At 43.8% G+C, this 24,306-nt stretch overlaps 1 protein-coding gene across 4 annotated transcripts in view; it reads left to right on the top strand.

Moving 5' to 3' along the window:
- SHANK2 (SH3 and multiple ankyrin repeat domains 2) overlaps nucleotides 1–24,306 on the top strand; it is a 771,218-nt gene that overhangs the window by 339,928 nt on the left and 406,984 nt on the right. For all 4 annotated transcript variants that reach the window (XM_019551544.1, XM_019551542.1, XM_019551541.1 and 1 more), the window contains one exon: nucleotides 6,528–6,697. In XM_019551544.1, coding sequence (XP_019407089.1) covers nucleotides 6,528–6,697 — 170 coding nt within the window. The remainder of the gene's footprint in view (nucleotides 1–6,527; nucleotides 6,698–24,306) is intronic.

Genomic DNA, 24,306 nt, shown 5'->3' with positions numbered 1-24,306 from the left:
CTAACTCAAGCGCCTGTTTACGCAGCCTGTTTGCGCAGCTCCGGTCGCGTAGCTCCCTGGGGGCTGGGCCAAGTAGGGGCCTGGGCGGGGGCTTGACCTGGCCCGGCTCCACGCAGCTGCCTACTCCCAGGGAGCGAGGAGTTAACCCCTTCCCACCACGAGCCCGCTTACCTCCGGCTGTGCTGGGGGCTGGCAGGGGGCTCTGCGGCTGCTGAGGGGGTGTCTGGGGGCTTCGGGGGAGCGGGGGCGCAGCGGGCTTCACCCGCGCGTCTCTCACCGCTCCAGAGCCTAACTGAAGGCAGCATGCAGCTGCTGGCTGTGTCTTGCTGTGGCTGGAGCTGGAGGTGGGTGGCAGGGTGGAATGGAGTACATTTACCTTGTGGACTCCCCCCCAGTGACCCAGGCTGGGGTACTGGGGGGAGCTGAGTCAGGCCCGCAAGGCAAGGGCTCTGTTCTACCCTGCCCCACTCCCAGCTCTGGCCACAGCAAAGCCCAATAGGCAGCTGCATGCTGTCACTGTCAAGAGGCCTTGGTGGGGGTAGGGGAAGGAGCCCCCATCGCCTCACAGGCCCAGCGCAGCTCCCCACAATGCCCCAGCTGCGGTGAGGGGGCTTCTTTCCATGGCAAAGTCCAGCCAGCAGCTGCAAGTTGGCAGCCACATGCTGCTGCTGCCAGCTTGCCAGGGCCAGTACAGGGATAGGCTCTAGCCCCCACTCTTGATCCAACAGGCAAACGTGATTTACTGGAATGAAAAATTCCACCTATGATTACTACTAGTAGCATTTATGGTAATTGATCCTAGCAACAGTTGTTAAGAAAGACCCTCCCTCCCAGTAATGAAATGGACTATTAAATTAAAAGTGTGCTGATGGTTTACATCCTAACCCATATAGTTTTAAGTGTTTAGCCATTCTACTATATTAGATAATCTATATGGTAAAGGGAATTTGTTATATAGCAATGTTTCCCAAATGCTTGCAATCTAGGACACAATTTTTGCTGGACTGAAATTGGTATGCTTCACTCTTGCACCCAAAAAGGAGGGGGTATTTTTCCCCCCAAACACATAACAGCCGAGGAAATCTGTGATGCTGAGATGTACTGTCAAAAATGACACCAAATATATATTTTGTTAAATAAAGAATTAGTTTTCATGTGAGTGGTTTTCAACCTTTTTAACCTCAAGGCCCCCTCTATAACTTTTCTGAATATCCTGGCACCCCAGTTGAGATGGATCTAAATGCAGAAAAGATATGGAGGGGGACCTTCAAGCTAAAAAAAGCTGAGAACCACTGATCTAGCTGGTGCCACTAAAGGCTGGTAGTGCAGGACCTTTTCCTGATGTGCCTTGCTTTTTTTGCCTTTGGTCTGCCCCCTTCTGCCTCTGGTCTGTACCTCATGGGGCAAGGGAAGTCGCCTCTGCTGAGGTTGCTCCTGGAGCGTCTTACATGCCAGTGACCACCCCACAGCTTCTGCTGCTGACCCTGGGAGGATGGGAGAAGTGGCAGGGATGAGCCAGGCTACAAAGTGCCCCTCTTCTGTGTGTAACCCTTCTGTCAGGCACCAGATGGCAGCAACAAGGGCAAAATTCACCTTAAGAGTTTTATGCAAATTGATTATCTTGGCTAGCGTCCCCTGAAGTCTGGGAAAATAATTTCTACCTGGGTGTTCCAATGTGAACAAACTTCTCCACTCACAGGCAGCATCAAACTATATCAGGATTTATTAATGGGGGGAAGGGAGATGGGATAACATATAAGAATCCCTTAATAATCAGTAGTCCACCTCAGCCCACTCCGAACAGTTCAGCACAGTCAGTAGGTTCAAAGTTCTCACTTAGCCCCACACAGAGTGAACAGAGTAGTCAGTAGAGTTCATGTAGCTTGGCATTTTGTTGGATCAGATCAAGTGTAGTCCTGTGCTTATCTGGTAGGGGAAATACCGTGATCACTATGGTGGCTTTCTAGTTGTACCTTGGGAAGACCGCTCTGCTGGCATGAGATAGACCTGCATAGGTAATGCATAGTTAACCTTGGCTTTATGCCTGCTTTATGGAAATGAGAGACTCCTCCCTAGCTTGCTCCTGGGGCCTTATGGCTGAGGGCAAGCAAAACTTAGGAGCATTCAAACCCCAAGCCTCCGGGCTTAGGTCTGCAAGTAGGATGCCTGCCAAAGGATTTGAGAACATCTGAAGCCCCAGATGGGGGTGGAGGATGTTTGCCAGTAGTAGGGCCACTTATGGTTCTGGACTGACTCATGAATTTGCAATTGATTTGGCTAATTTGGTTTGAAATATGGAAAATTAAATTTAAACATTTGTTTCAAAAGCTCTTGGCCCAAGGTGTGTCTTGCTTCACCCCTGCTGGGATACTGCTCCACCATTGCTGATGCCACTCCTCACCACTGCTGAGGGGTGCTGTTCTTTGCTGCTTCTTACCAGCTGATCCTTCCTGCTACCAGGATTGCTCCTTTTCTGTGATTGCAGAAGCAACCCAGCTCTTTTAGATGCAATCACAGCTCTCTTGGGATCTGGCAGGTCCTGAGAAGACAGAGTCTTCTAAGGATTTTATCTATTTAGCACCAAGGGGGTAACAGGCTCAGGCTGAACCCACTGAAAGGATTTGTACATCACCAGCACTTATCCCTTTATGGTTGGACAATGAGACACAATACCATCCTTTTTTTTTTTTAAAAGAAATGTTTCATGTTCCAAGCCAAATCAGCTGAATCAAATCCAAATCTGTGAGTCAGTCCAGAACTGTAAGTGGCCCTACAACCAGCAAACATCCTCCACTCCCAAAACCATCCTCCTAGGAGATGTCCAATCTAGAGTTTCTTCTCCCTCATTTGTGATTCTTTGATCTGCAGGGTCCCTTCACTTTGCACAAAAGTCATGGCAAGCACTGAGCCGTCAGCTGCATTTACTCAATGTGCTCTTACAACACCGGTCCTCTTATGAACTTTACAATCTTAGAAGGCAGGGCCAGTGAACACAAACCTGACTTCCCTGCCCTTCTATATTCAAAATGTTAAAAGCAGTTACAACATGTTACTACAGTCAAAACAAGCACAAAAGTGTCTCTCTCTCCTTTGCCCATGCATACCAATGGTGGCAGGCAAATAAGCACCACAGAGAGGTTGTTATACAAGTACAGTAGCAACGAGGTCACGTGCATCCTCCTGCCTGATTGCAGCAGAGCATACAGCTAGGAGCATGGGAGGGGGAGGGGGGAAGGCACAGAGGTTGGCTGGGGCAAGAAAGGTTGGGGAAGGCAGCAGCAATCGTGACAGTTCCCAGAGGAGCAGCTGCTGGAGTAGCTGGGGCAGGCACAACATGTTGGACAGGGAAGGAGAAGATTTACCTCCTTGGGTAGGGAGATCTCACGACATATTTCCGTTGCTCTAGTGGGCAGTGGTATGCTGCAACTACCCCTTTGGAATCACTGTCTGTAGGAATGCCTGACTACTTAGCAAAGTGTGCCTCAGCTGTAGCTTACCCAACATGGTATATCTAGTCAGGATATTGTAATGAACCTGTTTAGTTAGTGGATTAGAAGGGACTGTTTTAGAGCTATTTATTCCTAACACAGTCATAAGTATAGGCATTAAAGGATATGAGGAGAAAGAGATGACTAATGGTACCCTAGAGTTATCATTGCCTCTCTCTTCCTTTAAACAGCTGCTAAAGCCAAGTGGGTTTTCTTATTCAGATTCAGCAACAAAACTGCAGTCTGAATAGCCACTTTTAAACACTAAGTGGAATTTGTCTTTATTGGCACCTGTCCTTGGCAATAAAAGAAAAAGAAAGAAAAACAACTCTGGAAAATTATCAACTCTAATATGAAAGCAGCAGCTGTTCCTAATGATATACAAGTGACTGCAGGAAAATTGATTTAGGGGGAGCAGGAGACAGGAGGAAGCATTGCTTATAAGAAAGCTGTACTGTTTTTTTTTCCCCAAGTGTTCCCTTCTTTATTTATTATGAAAAGCTTTTTTATTTCTTTTTACCATAGTTAGGTGGCTGGGCCCCTTTTATTTATGGTTAAAGATGACTAAAAACCTCAACCTTTGCAGAACTTTTGATTTTTAGAATAATCTTTGAACACTGTTTAGAGTTACAGAGTCAGAGAGAGGTGGGGCTGGAAGGGACCTCCAGAGGTCATCTAGTCCAGCCCCTTCATTCCTTTAATAGGTCTAGCTTAACTTTATCTTCTTTAGACCTAAGCTATATTTGGAAAAGGTTGTATGGTTTTCTTTCATTCTATTAGTTAGCTCAGGCTTTTGAGATGATGGCTGCTTGCAGACATGAAAAACCCAACACTTTAAACTCAGCACACTCCTGTGTCAAGCCCAGAGTATGCCTGGAAAAGGCAGCATGGTAGTTGGACCCGGCTCGCCCCATGTCTGTATAGATTGGGCACTTCAGTTGGGTTTTTTGACACTTGTATTTAATAACTGATAGAATCAGCTTTAGATAAAATCGCCAAAAAGCTCCACTGAAGTGCCTGTTCTATATAGATGCTGTGGAGCCAGGTCCAAGTAATACTCTGTTTCTTCTGGTAAAGTGCGACTTTTGGGTTTTTTTACATCTGTCAGTAGCCTGTGAGTATTATTTACTGTTATTTATTATGGATTACAAATCATTATGAATGATGTATTATGCATACTAAATAATAGTAAAAATATCCACTTGCTTTCCTTTACCATAATAAGGGGGTGTTTTTTTAAGGGATATTTTACTTAGGCCCCCTATATGTTACAGGTGCTGTGCAATTAACTAGTTAGTTGTAGAGTTACCTGGAGACTTGCTACAAGTGCAAAAGTAGCTATCACACAGTAAAAAGTTCCAATCAGCTATAAAGTTAGACCTTGAAAATGTGTACGAACTTTATAGCTGGCTGCTATTGAGCTTTAATTTGCATGTGTAGTAAGGTCTCTGAGGCTGGGAGTCTCATCAGCTGACAGGGCTCCCAGTTGCAGGAGTGCACCATGCTCAGCATAAAACCTTTGAGCTGTGGGGATGTTGGTCACTGCAATCCCCAGGACTCAGGCATGCATGAAACCCTTCAGACCCTGGGGATTGTGGCTGCCACAATCCTTGGGGCTCTGAGGTGCGGAAAACCTCCCAGGGTAAGAGGTCATCCTCTGGCCCCAGGGGTTTCCCACACCCATGGGGCAGGGGGATCACCCTGTGGTGATCCTCCAGTCCTGAGGATTTCCTCACATTTCCAGGAATCACTCCTGTAGCAGTCCTCCGGCCCTGGGAGTGCATGGGGTGCCCCTCTGTCTAAGAGCCCCTTAACTGGGGTGTGTGGGGCTCCCAACCACAGGAACTTGCTTCTTGTTGGTGCAGGGAGAGCCTCGGATTGGGCTCCCCCTGGACCACCAATAAGGTGTGATTGTATCTAATGCACAATCCCACAGTTGTACCTCCTGCCTTGCATGTGTGTCATGGCAGGAGGCATGACTGTGGAATTGTACATTAGATCCCATCATACCTTTACCTGCACGTATAGAGGGGGTCACAGTAATTCAAATAATAACTGAGCTCTTCACCTTCTGCTTCTGTGCATTCCTATTTGTTTCTCTTGCACATCTATTTTCATTATTGGTATGCAAGGCTTTCTGTTCCTTAACAGTGTGGATCTGCAGCATATTGATCCTTTGCTATTATTTCTTTCTACGATTCCTCCACCCACATTTATTCCCATTGCATAGTATATAGGAACTTAATTGCCTAATATTTGTCTTTCTGAAAGGAAATGACTATTTGTTGTGATATAGCATGGAACTTTTCTGTTATCTACTTCTTATCAATGATTTCTTCTCTATTCATGAAAGAAGATACACAATGATTTCTCAGTTTTTTTAATCATGCTGTTGTCACCTGTTTTCCAATGACCTATACCTGGATTTGTCACCTATCTGAAACAGAATGTAGTTGTGAAAATTAGCAATTAGCGTCAGTAAGAAACAGTATCATTTCAGGAGAAAGCCACAACCACAAGAGAGCCATATTATATCATTGCATCCATTTGGATTTGAGGTTTGGTTCAGGCCTCTTAATGGAGATGTAGCTTAATCAAATGTTACAAATGTTGCTGTAGTGTTGTTGTAAAGACATCTTTTTCAAAGCAATAATTTTAGATTTTGTTGGCTCCAAATGTTCTCCTTATTTCTTTTGCAAAATTATGGTATGTTTGTTTTGGTCTGCAAATAAATGTGAAAAAATCAATTAGCTGAAGGTCTGCAGGTGGACTTAGTTACTATATTTGTTATAACAAAGACATCATGATTAGTTGATCTCTTTTACTTCAGAAATTATTTAATGATTTAATGATTTAATTAAATTATTTAATGATTAAGAAAGTATGTTTGGGTTAAGTGACTAGTATTGTTTCTACCATGTTGGTCACTTCATAGCAAAATGATTGCCTTATGAGTGACTACTTAATGTGGTCCGCCAGGGCATGATATAGAAAACAATCCATTTTAAATGGTAAACTAATCTTTCATTTATTCCCCAGTGCTGGGTACAGTCCAAGTGCCAACAAGGATACCATCTCTGCCTTGGATTATCAGGGTCCAAAACGCAAACTTTACAGTGCTGTACCTGGAAGACTTTTTATCGTCGTAAAGCCATATCAACCTCAAGGAGAAGGGGAGATTCATCTGCACAAAGGGGACAGGGTAAAAGGTAAGTGTTTTCTTTTAATTAATCCCTGCATGGCCACACCATTTTTAAAGCTCTACACTTTCTCACTTATTTTATAATAATAATAATTGATTCCGCTTAGCTCATATTTTAATGGATCTCCAGTATTTTTTGTACCAGACTCCTAATAAGAGGCATGGCAATCAGTATCAAGAAAACGGTTGTTGTGTCACAGGGCACCAACACCCCACCCCAAATCTACATCAATAATGAAGCTCTGGACAAAGTAGATCACTTCTGCTGTCTCAGCTCAACTCTTACCAGCTCACTTAGCCTTGACAGAGAGGTTGACAGGAGAATTGGGAAAACCTCTGTCACCTTTGGCAAAATTACCTTGTGTGTCTAGAACAACAAGCTTCTAACCCTGAACACAAAGTTGTCTGTTTATCAAGCTTATGCCCTCAGTACCCTCCTTTATGGCTGTAAAAGTTGGGTCATGTACTCCAAGCAGAAGTGGAGATTGAACAGCTTCCACTTTTGCTGTCTCAGATAAATCCTTGGAGTCATTTGGGAACAATGAGTTCCTTGCGATAACTGTCCTACAGTCTTCCTACAGTCTATAAAGACTGTGCTGGATGCTCGCATCGTCTGCTGGCTGAGACATGTGGAGCACATGCCTGAAGATCATCTGCTGAAGGCTATGCTCTATGGCAAGCCCCTGCCCAGAGCATCCAGGCTGCAGATCATAGCTCTGCCCCAACTCCCAACCATGTTGTCACCACTGCAAGATCCCAGCCTGGCCCCAGAACAGCTCCCTGCCGCACACCTTGCCAGTGCCACTGAGGCTGGACTCCACCGAAACTCCAGCCTTGCGCTATCCCAGTGAAGCTGCTGCTGGGTTCTCCATGGAAACTGGCCCCAAACACATGGGCAAGGGCTGCTAGGAAATGGAGTCTGGCTGCTGGCCAGATCCACCATTCTGCCCACCCCTGTCTTAGACGTAGCAGTGGTATTGAGAACTTTGCCTTTAAGAGCTCAGTTTCTTGGATAGAGAGGTTAGATTAGATGTTATACAGCTCTAGCTATGGTTTTGCACAGCCAGTTAAAAACTAAGTACTGAATAAAGCTGATCTGTTGCAAGCAGCTTGACTAATGAGTGATCATTCAACACCATATAGTACCAGAAGTTTAAAAAGTTCAGAAAATATTCCAAGCAGAAAAATGGAGCAGATAAAAGCTAACGTTCTTCCCAAGATGAATGGAAGATGTTGAAAATAACTTTACTTTCTATTTTCCAGCAATGCCTACCAGCAAAAAGGCAGGCATTGTAGCTTTATTTTTGAGAATGGCTTTGTTTCAGAACAACTAATGTGGTTAGGATTTTGACTTAGGCACAGTAGTGGAGGCTAACTACCAAGCCTTAGTACAGAAATGTGAAGAGTACTACATTCTTCCTAAGAATAGAATTACAAGAAAGATTTGTTCTTAATTAGAGGTTAAAGAAGGAAGGTAAAACAATAAAAGAGTTTCTATGTGAAGTGATGCTGAAGAGCCAAACTTTGGGCATCTTTGGGCACTGAGTTCCCGATGAGAGACCAGGGTACAGTTGGAATCTGAACCAGAAACTTAGGAAGATTATTGGAAGATTCAGAACTAACAATGACAAGGCATTTATACTCTTCCCACCCCAGACTAAAACTTACAGAGGGTGAAAACTGCTTGGACACCAGTGCCTTAATTGGGAATGCAAAACACCGTGTTTACCTGAATATAAGATGACCCCCAATAATTAGATTCTATATGGAAAATATATAAATTTGTTATGATTTTCCAGGTATAGAACTAAGTATTGGAGGGTTGTCTTGAATCCCACCCCTCACTCCTCCCCCACTGCTACAGAAGGAAAAGCAGTGGCTGGGAGGAGGTCAGGTGCCGCCCCTGCCCTATGCCCCACTCACTTCTTGCACCTGAAGTCTTCTTGTCCTGCCTGCCACCTTTACCCACCCAACAGCTCTCCCCAGTCTCTGCCTCTTCCCCACTGTGCCCCCAGTCTCTGCCGCTACCCCCTCCCCTGGCTTCCCCCGGTCTCTGCCTCTTCCCTACCTGCTCCCCATTCTCTGCCTTTTCCCATCTCCTCCTCTTCCCCCTCTTACTGTCAGACATTGTTCAGGCTACTTTCTTCTGGAGCACATTTTTTATGCTAGTACATGGAAACTCATTTCTTGCCTGACTATGCAGCAGCCAAGGACTGAGCTCTCACTGAGAAGCCAGCATTTTATTTTCAGTAAGTTTGTATGTTTTTTCAGGTGATTCTGTGGGAAATTGTAACAAATGCCATTTTTCTTGGCAATTGCAGAAACCACTGGTTTTCATGGTTTCTGCAAAAATTGAAAAGCACAATTTTAAGTAGCTCCCTAGACATGCCACATTTTTTTTTATGCTAGTTAAGTCATCAGGGTCCTGACATGTGCCTTCTGAAAAATACTATTGAACATCCACATTAAACACCCCCTTTCGGAGATACTGGGAGCATCTATACATGCACTTTACTGCAGAGTTGACTAATTAGGTCCTCGGTAAAGATCACCATCTACACGTGTGATGCTATTAGGCTGGACTAAACTAGTTAACCCTGCCATAGGATAGTATTGCCTGACAGAAGTACTATCCTATGGTGGAGTTATTTATTGCATTGTAACACACACGTAGATAGTGACAGGGGCTGGCTGGGGCATGAGGGTGCTACAGTGAAGGAGCTGCCTGCCAGTTATGGGTAGCCATGCACTATAGCACCCTTGTGCCCCAGCCAAACCCTTCACAGCACATTGGGCCTGGGTGGAGCAGCACCAGGCTGGCAGGCTGACCCCCTGAGCTCCCTGCTAGCTAGGGCTGTGGCTCTGTGGCTTAACATGCTGTGATTCCAGGCTCACGTGTAAACACTGTACTCGTGAGCGATAAGTTGTGACACAAACTGCTCTGGAGTTTATTCTCCCATGCTAATTGCACATATAGATGCTCCCACTGTGTCTACCTCTGTCATATAAAGTGTGCTTGTCTTAGGATCATAGGAAAGTAGAGCTGAAAGAGACTTCACAAAATCATCTAATCCAGCCCTTGCTCAAAGTAGGATAATCCCTGACTTAACCATTCCAGCTAAGTGTCTTTCCAACCTGCTTATATCAAATTCTTTGAACAAGAAATGCATTAATTGAGACAGTTTTTCACTCCACACCAAGGATCATTTGTAGAGGAATATGATGAGAGTTCCGTACTGAAGGTACTCGTATTGTCTTTCTGCAATCTACCACACAATATCATCTTTCCAAATGGGAAGCCAACATGTCACTGATAGTCAAAATGACTTCTTAATAAGGCATTTTCCTACACTTTGTCTAATCCCCCCAGTCTAGAGCAAAATCTGCCCAGACCTTTCATTTAGCATGTCAGAATAGTAACAGACTTCTGGAAGAACTAGTTAACAAATCTAATCCAGTGTCCCAGATTTATTTTATGCAAAGACTTGAAAAGGATAATTTAGGAGGGAAATTGTTAGTTTGTCATGTAAGATGTGTGTGACCTGGCCAACACCACAGGTCACCAGTTCCCTCCGGCTGCTCGTGTGGTCCTTGCTCTGTGGAGAGTTGCTCTTTCATGTCCCTAATGCAGTATCAACAAAAAATATCCCACCAAAAACCATGTGAGCAATGATTCGGAGTGGTTAATTGAGTATGATGTTGAGCAGAAGCTGCAGTGAAGGAGACCAGCCCTCTGTACAGAGCCAAAATAGGCTGGAGCATCCAGAGATGATCAGTGTGCTATTAGGAAAACATGAAACAGATCGCACAGATGAGCAATCTCCCAGACCACAGGCCACAGGTTGCTGATCCTTGTTGCTAAGGGATACATCATTGTTAATATGATTTAGTAAAGAGAGCACAAGAGCACACCAAATCTAAAACTAGACAAACAAAACAACCTGAGGCAACTGTTGTGCAAAGATGTCAAATATTTAAGGGATTTAAATCTGAATAAAGAGTTTGAGGAATTAAAACAGAAAATTGAGGAGGCCCCCAGATGCATAGCACCACAACTCTTGACCCAGGGCAGCTGCAAGATGCCCAGGCTAGCACCAACCCTTGCTAGGCCAATTGCGGCAGTACAATTAGCTGCTGATGTGACAATAGCTGCTTTTGCACCCCCAAAAAAAGCAACAGCTAGATCAGCTTCGAGGGTTCATACCCATTCTTGTTAGGCTGTTGGCTCCAGCTCTGAGTAACTTTGAAGCTAGGGACAGAAGTGACACATAAACTGGTTTAAGTCATCAGAAACTGGTTTAAACCTGTAACAGAAGAGATGTTCAGTGACATAAGCCAGTTTCAAAATGGCTGAAACTGGTTTAAGATAAACCTGGTTGAATGTAATATCAGACTTAACTGATTTGGGTCAAACCACTGTATGAAACATCTGTCCCAGACCCCTTCCTGGTTCAAGTTAAATCAGAGTCCCCCAGCATCCCAGCATGCTTTCATCCCTGGGCTGGGCTGAGCTGTCTGCTCCAGCAGAGAAGGGGATGGGGAGGAAAAGGACTGCAACCTCCGGCTGCTTTCTGGGGGCAGGGAGGGGGTTAAACCATTCTTCCCCCAAGTACAGAGCTGCCCTGCGCTGCTGAACTTACTGCTGGCTATGACTGTGGACTACAAATCCCAGGGGCACCAGGAAGTAGGTGAGCCACTGAAGCTATGTGGCTGCATTCCTGAATCAAAAGTGAATGTCTGTCCAGTTGTTTCTCAGTTTAATCTCTGCATCTTAGACTAACTTACAAAGACTGAATTGATTTAACCTCAGGCTTTTTGACTGTCTGTATTTAGCCTGAATGCACAAAGCTAAGTCGTTCATAGATACCTCCAGTGGGAACTTTGGCACAATCCCCATTCAACAATGTGACTCAGGCTAGAAATAAATGGTTTATACATCATAGATACTAACATGAACTCAGCAGCAATGTGATCAAATAGAGAAGGAAAGTATTACTTTGTTCAATGGGAGTAAAAAAAGTTTGATGTTTTTATTAATGGGAGTCCATTTTAGCTGTGACCAATGATAAGCATGTATTGCTCATTACTGTTATCAAAAGAAAACTGCAACCCATCTTGGAGAATACAGAGATTATTTCTTCAGCTACAAATGTATGCTTGCATATTAAATACAAACCTGAGAGACATTGTGTTGTTACAGGTTCACTCTCTAGAGCATTTAATCAAAGTACAGTGGAGTAAAGTCTAGATCCAAATGTTTGTATATGACATTTTGATAAAAGGACCAAAGTAATAAATAAAAATAAAACCTGTCCAGTCTCAGATGAAATATATGCTAGGATTGTGAGAACGTCCACTGAAGACAAAATCCTGCAGAAAGTCATTATGTATACACAATTGTTTGGATAGGATGTCACCAGCTCCATTATTGGTTTCGGGGGAACTCTCAGTATTTGGTCAGCTTTTGTTTAAAATGACCAAGATGATGATACCTAAGGTGTTACAGGAAAGTGTTGAACATCAAGGTCATTTAGAGATTGACAATTTTATGAGAAAGGCCAGATACATTTTATACTGGTCTCAAATAAACAACATAATTGAGGAATATGTTATAGGGTATAGACAAACGTTCAGTTTGAGCACCAAAAATATCCACTGCCACAAAAAACTAGGAGGACGTGCAGGTGTTCCAGCCCCCAGCCAGAGAGCTACATAGTTGCAAGGTCTCCAGCCAAGGGCAAAAGAGGGTTGCTGCTTGGCTCTCCCTCCCTCCATGGCAGTTCAATTCTTGAGAGCCTGCTCCCTGCTGTGCCTGGAAAAGAAAAAACATCCAGTGATCAGCTGGCAGCTGCTGAAAAGCAGCAGTAGCCAAGGGCTTTCTGTTTTCCTTGGCCCAGGGGAGACTCATGACTACGCAAAGGGTAGAAGACAGTGGCACCACTATTCAGATGGTCCCTGGTCTACCCACAACAGTTCAAGAGTCAGGAGAATGCCCTCAACCCAGGGTTTCCTTGGGACCATGCAAGGGCCAGGGAGCAGTGGCACCACCAGTTCAACTGTCTTAGGGAAACCTGAGATGGTTTCAGCAGCCACAGTAGTAGGGTCTGTGCAGGGGTCTCTGACAGCACGCTACTGAGGGAGGGGAAGGGACAGTGGGAGACTATGGGACACTGGGTGTCCTAGTGACCTGTAATGCCATGGACAGGCATTACACATGGTGCTTGAAAACAGCTCTCAGGAGAAGTTGCTGTTCAAAGCAGCTAACCATTTGGAATCACTAGCATTTTTCTCTCACAAACTACTTGAACACTTTGTTCCATGCTTTTTGTGTCAGGAAGAGGGTATCTCTCCTGACACAAATGTAACTCTTGTCTAAGTCTACAATCTGCAACATATGCCAAAAATATGCCAAGACAAATGGAAGAGTCTGGGAAAAACTGGCCCCCGTGAAACAAGTTAGGCATTTGTTCTGCTTATTTAATTTTGAAAACTTCTGTACTTCTTTTAGATTATTAGGCTGCTTACAAACATGGAGGGCGGAAAACAAAAACAGTGCTTTACTTTCAGTTCGGCACATGGACGCTGCATACCTCTGGCAACTGGGGGGTCATGACAAGCTCCCGCAGGTGGCGGCAGTGCTGTTGGTGGTGGGAGTGTGGTGGTGGCAAGCGGGGAGCTCCTGCAGGTGGCCACAGTGCTGTTGGCGGAGCGGGGAGAGGGCAGCAAGCACTGATTGATGGTCACCGACCACTCACAGATGCTGCCGGTAGCATCGGTGGTGGCAGCGGCAATTGAAGACCACCCGCAGATGCCACTGGCGGTGTTGGCGGTGGGCGGGGGGGCTGGTGGGCAGTGACTGCCCCCAGGCACTGCTAGCAGTGTTGGCAGCACCTTTTCACAGGGGGTGCACCACCATGCTCAGGGGGTGCATGTGCACCTGCATGCACCCCCTACACATCACCAATGGTTTGGCACATCCCTGCACTAAGCACAACACGGGCCCAGAAGAGGCATCGCATCAATTTGATCCAGCTCGCCTTGCATCTGCATAGATTGCATAATTCAGTAGGGATTTTTGGCACTTATCTTAAAAGCCCTGCTGAAGCATGTGATCTATACAGATGTTGGTTGAGTCAGGTCAAACTGATATGATGCCTCTTCCAGTAAAGCTCTGTTTTGTTTTGTTTTTTTCCACATCTGTCAGCAGCCTTAGTCTCACTTCTCTGAGATAGTCTTACAAGAAGATGCTAAAACTAAACAGACAATTGTGCAAATCAAAGCTTTTTTTGCCAGACATGATATATGTCTTATAGTAGGGTCTATCATTGTTCCACAGTTTAATGAGCAAAAGTTCTCAGTGAAGTTTGAGTCGCATTTTGTGTATTCCAGCAAGTTGATGGAAAACAGTGTCGAAAAATGGAAGTGCCTATGAAAAGAATCTGAGGAGTCAGACTCTCATCCATATTTAGCTGTGCTAAATTACAAGACAGCACCAGTGAAGCGAAGTATGGGTTGTCACCTGCTTGTCTTTTGTTCAGCAGCGTACTGGCAATGATAAAAGTGCCTGCACTGTTAGATACTGATGTCAGAGTCAGTGGGGACTTGCTGAAATACAAAGAGACAAACAAGACAAAACAAAAAAAAAATTAGTATTATCTGAAGTCTTGGGAGTAGCCACAACTCCATGAAAGCAATGCTGTGTTTATCTGTGATGAGAATAAGGATTATAAACTGCCTGGGTGTCACAGGCCTGGAGGCCATATGATGTTCTCTCCCTAAACAGCATATACAGTAGAAATAGGCAACCCCTTTTCCAAATCCAGGGGGGGGACCTTGTTTACACCATCCTGCCACTAGAACTTCTGGCAGACAAGCAATAGCTGCTACTGACCAAGCATATGAACACCCATGCACTTCTGCAGGCTCTGTGCAGCTCCACTGCAATACGTATGTACCCCAGGGCCATGTCCACACAAACATTCAGATGCATTTTGTGTTGCCTCAAAAGCTGTTGACATGCCACAAAATACCCCTCACTCATGTGATTTGGTTCTTCATGCTACATATTTGCAGCACATAGCCAAATTTAGATACTGGGATTTCCCAGTAACAAAAAAAAAGTGTGGAAAAAAGGTGGAGCAGCACATGTGGCAGCAGCATGTGCCACCCAAAACTGGAGCCTGGCCACCCAGAGCCATGCTTTGACTGCTGGCCAGGCTTCACATACCCAAATCGCTGCTGGAGCCCTGGGAGGCCCCCAAAACCCCTGGTAAGGCTGCTGGGTCCAGCTCAGGTGCTGCCCCTAGCCTCCTCTATGCTACCTAGAGCATTTTTCCCTGTGCTGACTCCATGTACAGAGGCACATGCCATGGTAAAAAGCACTGGCATGAATGTGCAGCTGCATTTTCCCCACAGCAACTGCACACCTCTGCTCATTGGGACACAGCCTGGGAAGGCATTAGCCTTTAAGTGGACTTTAAGGTGTTAGCCTTTAAGTGGACTTTTAAGTGGCAGACAGCATGGGAGCATCTACCTTCACCTCCAGCTGGCTGTAGACTCGTGGCACAAACTATTCCACTTGGCATCACGGAGAGTTCTTCTGCCACTGAGGGTCTCGGCTTTGCAAAACTCATGGTTTTGATTCAACAGTTATTCTGGTGATTGTTTAAAGCAGGGGTGGCCAGTCGGTTGCACGGATGCCACAAGTGGTATGGGCAGCTTCTATGCATTGTATATAGCAGATTGGGAACATGACAGGCAGCATAGTGATAGATAGAGCAGGAAGCAGAAAGCAGAGCAGCAGCTTGGTCAGGGAGCGCAGGGCAGGGAACATTAAGCTGAGCAGCAGGTCAGGTAAAGAAAGGGAATCAGAGTGGCATTTGGGGAGGGTGCATGGCACATAATTTGTGGTGTGCCTGCCAAAAAGATTGGCTTCCACTGGTTTACAGTGCTGTTGTTAAGTTTAGACTTAACAAAATATGGTATTGGAGCTTGTGCTTTTGAGGAAATTTATTTTCCCCCAATCAAAGGGTTTGGGGAGAGAGTAGTGAAGTTCTTATTCTGTTTTTGAACAGGCAGGTGGAACTGGATGTAAAATAAAGTAATTCTTTTGCAAGTGTCTTAATACAATAGCCATTGAACACAACAGTGGTATGCTTAGTATTTGGAAATGAAATAATTAATTAACAGCAAATTGAAGAAGCTGGTATTCTTTTCTTCCTATACAGCAGTATGGTTCCCCACTGGTGAAGTAGGTGGAAGTTAAAATGTAAGGAGAATTCCAGGCTATAAATATACCTTCCCCATTTGCCATGCAGTAGTTGCTGGAAACTTGTATTACTGGTAATAGAGGTTAATAATAATATATACTTATTTGTTTTCTGAGCATCTAAGCAGGTCAGTTGTTATTATTCATTTGAGTCACTGAGCATATTCTCTATACCATGACACTCATTTTGCCTTGCAAAAGTAGGGAAAAGTATGTAGGGAGTCTTCTAATGTGAGTCTTCCAGTGTGAGGAAATTCTCAGTGGCCGTTGAACCGGTACAGCCATTGGGACTTTTTCCCATGGCACCCAGTGCATAGGACACATCAGAAAGAGCACATTAAGGAGCACAGATCATGATTATGTCTGTTTGGCTCTTTTCTAGTATTTTATCTTTGCTAATGAATCTCTGCCAGAAACCTGGATAGCTCCCTATTTTCCAGTTTGTGTTGTGGGGTGGGGGAATCTAATGAAACCATGCTTCTAAATGTAGCTCTGAGGCACACATCTAGATACTTTAGGAACTAAGGTTCAAACTTTTACGTTACCTGTATCCTGACAGCATGCCTCTCTTCTCTAGGTCAAGACCTTGATTGAGGTTTACATCAGCTCATAAGTAAATCTGGCCAAAAAGACAGGATTACCATTTCACATCAAATCACAGGTTTCTTTTTCATTTGTTTTCAATACAAATTGGACCAAAATGAAAATTTTAGACATTTCTTATCAATTGAAAATTCCAAAATAATTTCATTTTGAAAATACCAAAATGCCCAGATTTCAAAATAAAATAGGCTCCATGGCACCCTTCAGCTGCTGGCTGACTCTAACAGGGATGCTAGTTTCACTCAGTATGCAGCTCTGGGGCAGCCCTACCATGCTGACTGCCTAAGGCCAGGGAACCCAAGGTTTCTAAACTCTTATGATAAAGTGAGTACCATTACCCGTGGTGCCCTGGGGCCAAGACTCCTGATTCTGTGGCATCTCCTCCATATGACTGGCATAGGGCTATGGACCTTAAGAGTTTGTCCCAATACTTCCACATCCCAAGTCCAAGCTCTAAGATAGGAGCCAGATCAGATAGGAGTCTACCTGGGTTACCCTGGAGCCATATGCTCCAGCAGCACGAGGATCCCCAGCAACCCATCATGAACCTAGGCAGGGACCCTGCCTTCAGTTTGACAACAGCTCATTGAGCCCAAGATGTTTTAGACAGAATATCTCACATTCAGTGTTTCAGCACTTCCTAACAAAACTCTGTTTTACCAAAATGTTTGGCCAGGTGTACACTAAGGCTTTACTTTTTCTCCATAAAGGTCCAGCTGTTGTGTCCCTTTGGATCTGCCCGCTAAAGTGAGGCCAAAAAAAAAAAAAAAGCTTTTCTTTTCCTGTGAGGATTTTCATCATAAAAAAATCAAAATCAAAATCCCATCTCTTATAAGGATGAACCCAAGACCTTTAAGAACTATTTTGTGAAGAGACCGATCCTCTTCTCCCAGGGTAAAGGATATTCTGGAATGGGTTTCTCTATCTCTCCTGTTGAAGCTATTCTATTTTGTATAAATCAGGGGTTCACACATCTGGCTTGAAGACTGGATCTGATCTCTGAGGACAGTCTTTCCAGCCTGGTGGTTATTTGGCAGGCTATTGTAAGTTGATGGGCATAGTCTGCTGCAGAATTCAGGGTCCCTGAACCCCGATGGAAGTGACCACTCATTCCACTGCCTGCCTCCAGACTTACACTGCTTCCCGAATGCAGATCCATGCTACCACCCCATCTTGAATCTGTGCTACTGGTTCCTGGACCTACTATAACTGCTGCTGGCCCAGCAGAACCAATTTGTGGTCCAGATCTGACCCAGGGTCTGGGGTAAGTTTGACTACCCTGGTGTCAAGAAATAAATATTTATTATGCTAGCTACTTGAACTCAGTTCTTCAACATCATTGCCTAATAAGATTCAGACAGTAGAGTTAGTCTTTCTTTGGTCCAATTTAATTATGTGTACAAGGTGAAAACAGAGAGAGAGAGGGAGATTGACTGGATAGCTGAGGAAGGTGAAAAAAATGTAGTAACAGGAAGAGAAAAAATTTCTTTCTGGCCCCAGAAAAGCCCAGAAACATGTGAAAAGCCTTATACCCTCCACTCTGCTCTGCAACTTGGGGACAGCAAGCACATCATACTCTGTAACTGGAAAAACAGAATTCCTCGTTCTGTCTTACTATCCCTTCCATGAATTTAACCCAACCGCTTTAATCTTTTTGTAACTAAGCTGGTTGTGGAGCTCTGTTTCAGTCACATATTGCCAAGTACTGTCTTCTCTGATATCTACCTGCTCCGAGCTGCAGAGACCTCATTGTCTTCAAGGGCACCTACAGACATGCTGGATGCCTGCTCCAATGAATGCTAATTAGCATGTGTTGGAGAAGACTCAATTAATTGAGTCTGCTGGAGCAGTCTAATTGATGCCTCAGCAGCTCTCACCTCATGTCTATTCAGCTGGTCCAACCAGCTTTTATTAATGTGCTCCCACCACCATTTTGAAGGGCAGGACCCTGAATACATAAGATGCTGTGGGTGCTTTAATTAGAGTGGCTCCTCAGAGTTGCTCTAATTAAAGTTCCCCACCCCCTACCCTGGCACATGTGTAAAGATGCCCCAAGTGATGCATATCAGGGTGGCTCCTGGGCTTCCAGTTGTTGCTCTTTACACTGCACTCCAGAAATTGCTACTGCTAAATGATCCCTGACCCCAGTGTTTTCCAACTTTTTCTTGAAAAACCTCCAATGAAGGATATTCCACAACTTTCCTATGCAGTCAATTTAATTGCCTTATCGTTTTAATACTGAAGAAGCTAAGCTCAGGATAGCCAAGCTAAGCCTACTTTGCCTTCAGATTTCTACATGTTCTATTCCCTGCAGTGATAGAGAAAAGGTGTTCTCCCTCTTTATGGTAGCCTTTCTGATATTTGAATACTGCTATCATGCCCCCTCTTAACTGCTTTTTCTGCAAGCTGAGCATGCCTGTTTCTTTAAACCTCTCCTCATATAACTTGTCTTCCAGCCCTTTTGTCATTTTTTTTCACTTTCCATTGCAAAATGAAAAATGATTTCTCTGTGTCCTTAAAATGCGAAACCCAGAACTACATGCAGTACTTTGGGTGAAGCCTAACCAGAGCCAAATAAAAAGGCTATCACTTCCTGCATCTTACACCTAATGCTTTTCTTAATGCAGCCCCAGACTACATTTTTCATTTTTGCAGTTTCATTGCACCACAGACTCATCTTGCATGTGTGATCCACCAAGACTTCTGGATCTTTCTCTGTTATTCTGCCATCCATTCAGTTGTCACCCATTTTGTGTACTTTTGTTTATTTTGATTATCCTGTTGGCTCTTTTCTCTTAATGAAATCCCCCAATTTCTAACACTCAATTTGTATAAACAATAGATTAAAAATAGAAAATGGCAGTGAAATAAGAACATTAATTTGCATACCAAATTTAAATCTACACTTTTCACAAACTGGGGAGGTACGTCTCAAGCTTAGTTATGGTGAACTGAAAAGAAAACCTTACATCTTAGAAGTTTTCTGAATGTTTATTGATCAGGCTAACCCAGTATTATCCTTACAGTACCAGAGATCCTCCTTCCCCCTTGTCTGTAGTTTGTTATCAAGTCCCAAGATTTGGGTCAGCTCTTGAGATATTTTGATGGTACCTACCATATAGCTCTCCATAATGTAGTGGATCATTAGGTGTTATGTCTAGAGCAGTGATTCTCAAATGGGAAGCACTTTGGGGTGGTGTGAGATCCTTTTAATGGTCCTGTAGGTAAGCAGTCTACTTCTACCTGTCTGGTGTCCCATACCAACCCCAATGTCTCCCTGGGAATTCCTGTTGCTGCCATCCCCTGCCTGCTGGCAGTCCCCGTGCCCGCTCCCCACAGGGAACTCTGCTGTAGGTGGGCAGGCAGATTGACTGGGGCCATGGGGCTGTGCTTTTCCAGCCAGTTCCCTTCATCCCTGTACCCCCTTCCACACTCCCAGGACTGGCAGGATGGGCGGTAAGGACAGATGGCTCCAGTTGCCAGTCTGTGAGACTCTGGAGGAGCCACCTGAGCAGCAGGAGCTGCACTTGTCCCCTCCAATGCAGAACAGAGGTGGGGTGGTGTCAGACATTTGAAAGAGTGGGTCATGGTGGGGTGAGGTCTGTCCTCACCCCCTTCCCCTTCATCCCTTGCCCACCCCGCTGCACTAGCTAGATTCTAGCTCAGCAATTTCTCAATCAGGATGCCACTAAATTCAGAAAAGTTATGGGCGGGTGTCTGCTGGTCTAGAGAAATGAAACAAACTTGAAGCCCTGTCTTCCCTAACATACTGATAGCTTTGTCTTCTTCTACAACCAAATGGTTTTTATGTTGAGCTTTAAAAGATCATCTTGTAATTCCTTCCCCTAACTAAATGCACTAGCTAAAGTGATTCGCTGTTCAGTGTACCCACTTCCTGGATTCCTTGGGTTTCCAGTGGTCAGAAATGTTTTTCTGTGCTTCTCTCACCTGACCCCAGTGATCAGCAGGATTCAGGAGAGATCCCAAACCTGGTTGAGACTTTCACAGAAACCCAATGTTAAGAATTACAGTGAAAATTGGTGCAAGGACATCAGGGATGGAAAATAAAAAGCGTGTAGGAGAATGGGATTGGCTGGGAAATATTTAATTTGACAGAACAAGGAAGAGAACAGTCAGGAGTGACAGGAAGGCAGATATATTTCTAAACCTTTTAGAATGGAGATATTTATTCACTGAATGAGGATAACTGGTGAGATTTAAATCAGGTGGTTGTTTCTCCCTCCCCCACCTCAAAAGCGATTCACCCATCCTGAATGAACTAGTGTGGGAGGTAGCATGCATTTGTTTGGTAGTGTGTGACTATGAAGCAGAACTGAGTTGTATAACTTACTCTGCCACTGAATTACTATGTGGCCTTCAGCAAATCATTTACCCACCCCCACATGTCTTGATTTCTCCTTCTAAAATATGAAGCTACTACTACTTACCCATATTTCCCAGGTACTTCTTTGCAATCTTCAGCTAACACTTTGTAAGTATAAAGGATATTATTATGTGTCCAGTGAAGTGTATGTGTGTCATTGTAAGCAGTTGCTAAGAAATACATAAGTGAAAACAGATCAAAGTGTCTGAAACTAGGAGACTGTTAAAAAAACCCAACAATCTGTGAGTGGGCCAGGTTCAGGTAAAAACTAATGCTAAATGAAATGTGTTGTATTAATAGGAGATTACGTAGTCTAGATAAAAATATCTGCCTTATTTTTTACCCATTAGTCATACACACTGACATCATGTGTGAGTCTGCCACTCATGATACAAAAAGGGCTATGGCTAATTTATAAAAATAAACCTGATATTTCTGTTTGTACAAGAAATATCCTAGAGTCATAGAAATTATAGATCTAAAAGATCTAATTTTCTCCTCTCCTCCACAGAAGAGGATTATTTTTTAGTACACTGTCTGTTGCTTTGTTTGGTTTATATTTAAAAGTCAATAGGAGTGTATTTGGAAGTCACCCACATGTCAGTCTGTATCTAGTCTAGACAATATAACCTATGCATCATTTATTTGGATTACCTTTTCCTTTACAATATTTACTTTTTAAGTATAGAATGCTTAAAGAATCAGAAAAATCTATTTATCATGGATTTCAAAGAGGTAAAGGAAATAAAATACCACTCCAAAGTGCCCTGTATTTAGTAGATGGATAAATTGTGGTTTTGTATAGCGTGATAATAAATCAGTACAGCAATGTATGTGTGCCCTGCAGGTATCTACTACTGACTCAAGACTATTCTATCGTTTTGTTGATAAATGATGATAGACACTTGGTGCTGGTACAGCTCAGTATGATAGGTTCATTTCTGATGACTGACAAATACATTAACCAAAAAGCACACAGTCTTAAACATGATCTGAATCTTTAGGTAGTGTAAACTAACCTTTGTTAGTGACCCTGCATAACTTGCTCATGCATCTGCTTCTGCAGCAAGTTAAAAGATCAACTCAGGCTCTCAAATATGAGTTATAAGTACCTGGTTACCTCTGCAGTCTTACCTGTTCCTCTCCTTTTGCTTCATGGTTCTCATTCACTCCTTCCTAGACCACTTACACTTTGCCATCTGGTTGGTCCTTTCTTCCCTTTCTTCCTTCCAGTGGCAATCCTGGCAGCTGCAACTTCTTTTTCAGAGATTTAAACCAGTTCTGGAAGAGGTTGGATGCTCTGATGTCCTGTTTGTTTCAGCAGTGGTTCACAGTGTTCAGCACCTACAGAATCAGCCCCTAAGCACATACATAATATGATTATGCATCTCAAATGCACTCCAGTACCAGACTTGTTTTGTGACAAATGCTGCTCAGGAACTGTCTCCAGCTGTGTCTCTGCAGTGCATCTATTGTAACAGAGATTTGATCTCAGCTGTAGTTTCTGGACATTAGCCTGATAAATAATTCAAGCCCCCATTCTAGCCAGAAATTGACTAGATTTCAGCACTAGCATTACTGACCCATGCAAAGTCCTTTCATTTCAATGTGATTTGAGGCAATTGGAAAACACAAGTATGTAACAAAAATTTCCATGTTTTTTCAGGTTCTTTTTACAAGTTATTTTAAAAGGAAAGATGAAGCCCCTACTGAGTCTGAGGAAATTGCCAGCAGACAGTGCTGGTAGACAGAAGGGAAACTGGTCTCTTGGGCTTTTACTCTTGTTTAAACAGTAAACAAACTACTAGCAAGGGAAGACCAATAAAAATATTTGGGTTTTTTTCAGTAGTATTTTGCTGATTTTGTAGGAATATATTCTTCAATCAGAGTTTAGCTGTTGGACAAGCTAATCTTGAGATATTTTGATGTGTTGTTTGGTATGCCTAGATATTAAGTAAGTGAGGAATAAATGTGATGGATGAAAACCTCAATCTCAGTCAGATCTCTAGGTCTGTAAGGTTTCATTCGTACCTTCTGATGTATCAACTTAAATAAATTTTAATTGAAACTCCTGATGAGAATAATTGTGACTTGTCACAAGTAATGGGCTCATTCACTCCTTCGGAAGTCACCTGCAGTGGAAGAATGACAGAAAAAGTTGCACCCCTGCTAATTGAGAGCTCAGCATATTGTAACAAACAGAAAGCCTTCGTGCTAAGAGTAACTGCTCCCTACCTTGACACATCCCAGGAATAACCATTTTGCAGTGAGGGGTATCTTATTTGGGGGTAGGTGGTATGTGAGAAAATACCATATTTTCTCCTGGCTGTTGAGACCTGTTTCCTTCACGTTTGTAGTGATAAAATGGCTAGGTATGTTTATGAGGGAGGCTTAGGAAATAGGAATAATGCAAGCTGCAGAAGACTGAAGTAGAGGAGAAAGGAGCAGGCATGCATACAGATGTGTGCGTGTGCTTCTGAGATCATATATCACTCATGGTTTTAATCACACCAGTCTATAGGTATAATTCCACATTCTGCTTGGAATGGTTGTTTGTCTTTATTTCCTGGTTCTAAGGGAATCAGGCCAGTAATACTAGAAAGATTCTTTCCTCTCCCCTTCCTGAGCATTTGGCAGCTTTATAGTTTAAGAGTGAGGTCTATCTGGGTGGCTCTTATTAGCCAGAGCTCACTTCTGCATGAACTAACAAAAACAACAAACCATCATCACCCCCAGTCTAAATACAAAATGCAGTCTTATCTATTTAGTATCCTATCTCCCTCTGGACTTTTGAGGAGTGGAACAGGGACTTGCAAAGGTATCTTTATTTTAGCTTGTCATTGCGAAACAATTGTTTGGTTTCCTTTATTCTGAAAAGTATCCAAGTACCACTGTGATGGTAAAAAACAAGACTGAATACAGTAGAACATGATGGCAGTTTAAAACATATTTACTGTATTTACTTGAATTCAAGATGAGTTTTTTTCCTTATTCAACGTTGGGGGGCACCCTCATCTTGGATTTGAGTATGTATGTGTGTGTGTGTTGGGGGACAGGGGGGAAGGGAGAGGAGCAAATGTGGCTCGGACTCCATCCCTGAACCATCTGCCCCCTGCAGCCTCTGCTCAACCCTCTCCATCACCCTCCCTGCTACTGCAACTCACCACCCTGTTGTGGCTCCAACTCTGGCCCCAGCCCACTTTAAGGCTGGGGCAGGAGCTACTGCCATCAGAACTGCTGCTGCATAGCTAGGTAGGGGCTGGAGCCATTATATGCTCCATGCTTCTTGCTGGGTTGGGGTCAGAGCCAAAACTGCAACAGGAGGATAAGCAACTGTGGTGGGGAGGTAGCAGGTGATGGG

This window comes from Crocodylus porosus, unplaced genomic scaffold (genome assembly GCF_001723895.1).
Source record: "Crocodylus porosus isolate Cpor-Errol unplaced genomic scaffold, CroPor_comp1, whole genome shotgun sequence".
Taxonomy (NCBI): Eukaryota; Metazoa; Chordata; order Crocodylia; family Crocodylidae; genus Crocodylus; species Crocodylus porosus.
This window is presented reverse-complemented; position numbering and strand designations above follow the sequence as displayed.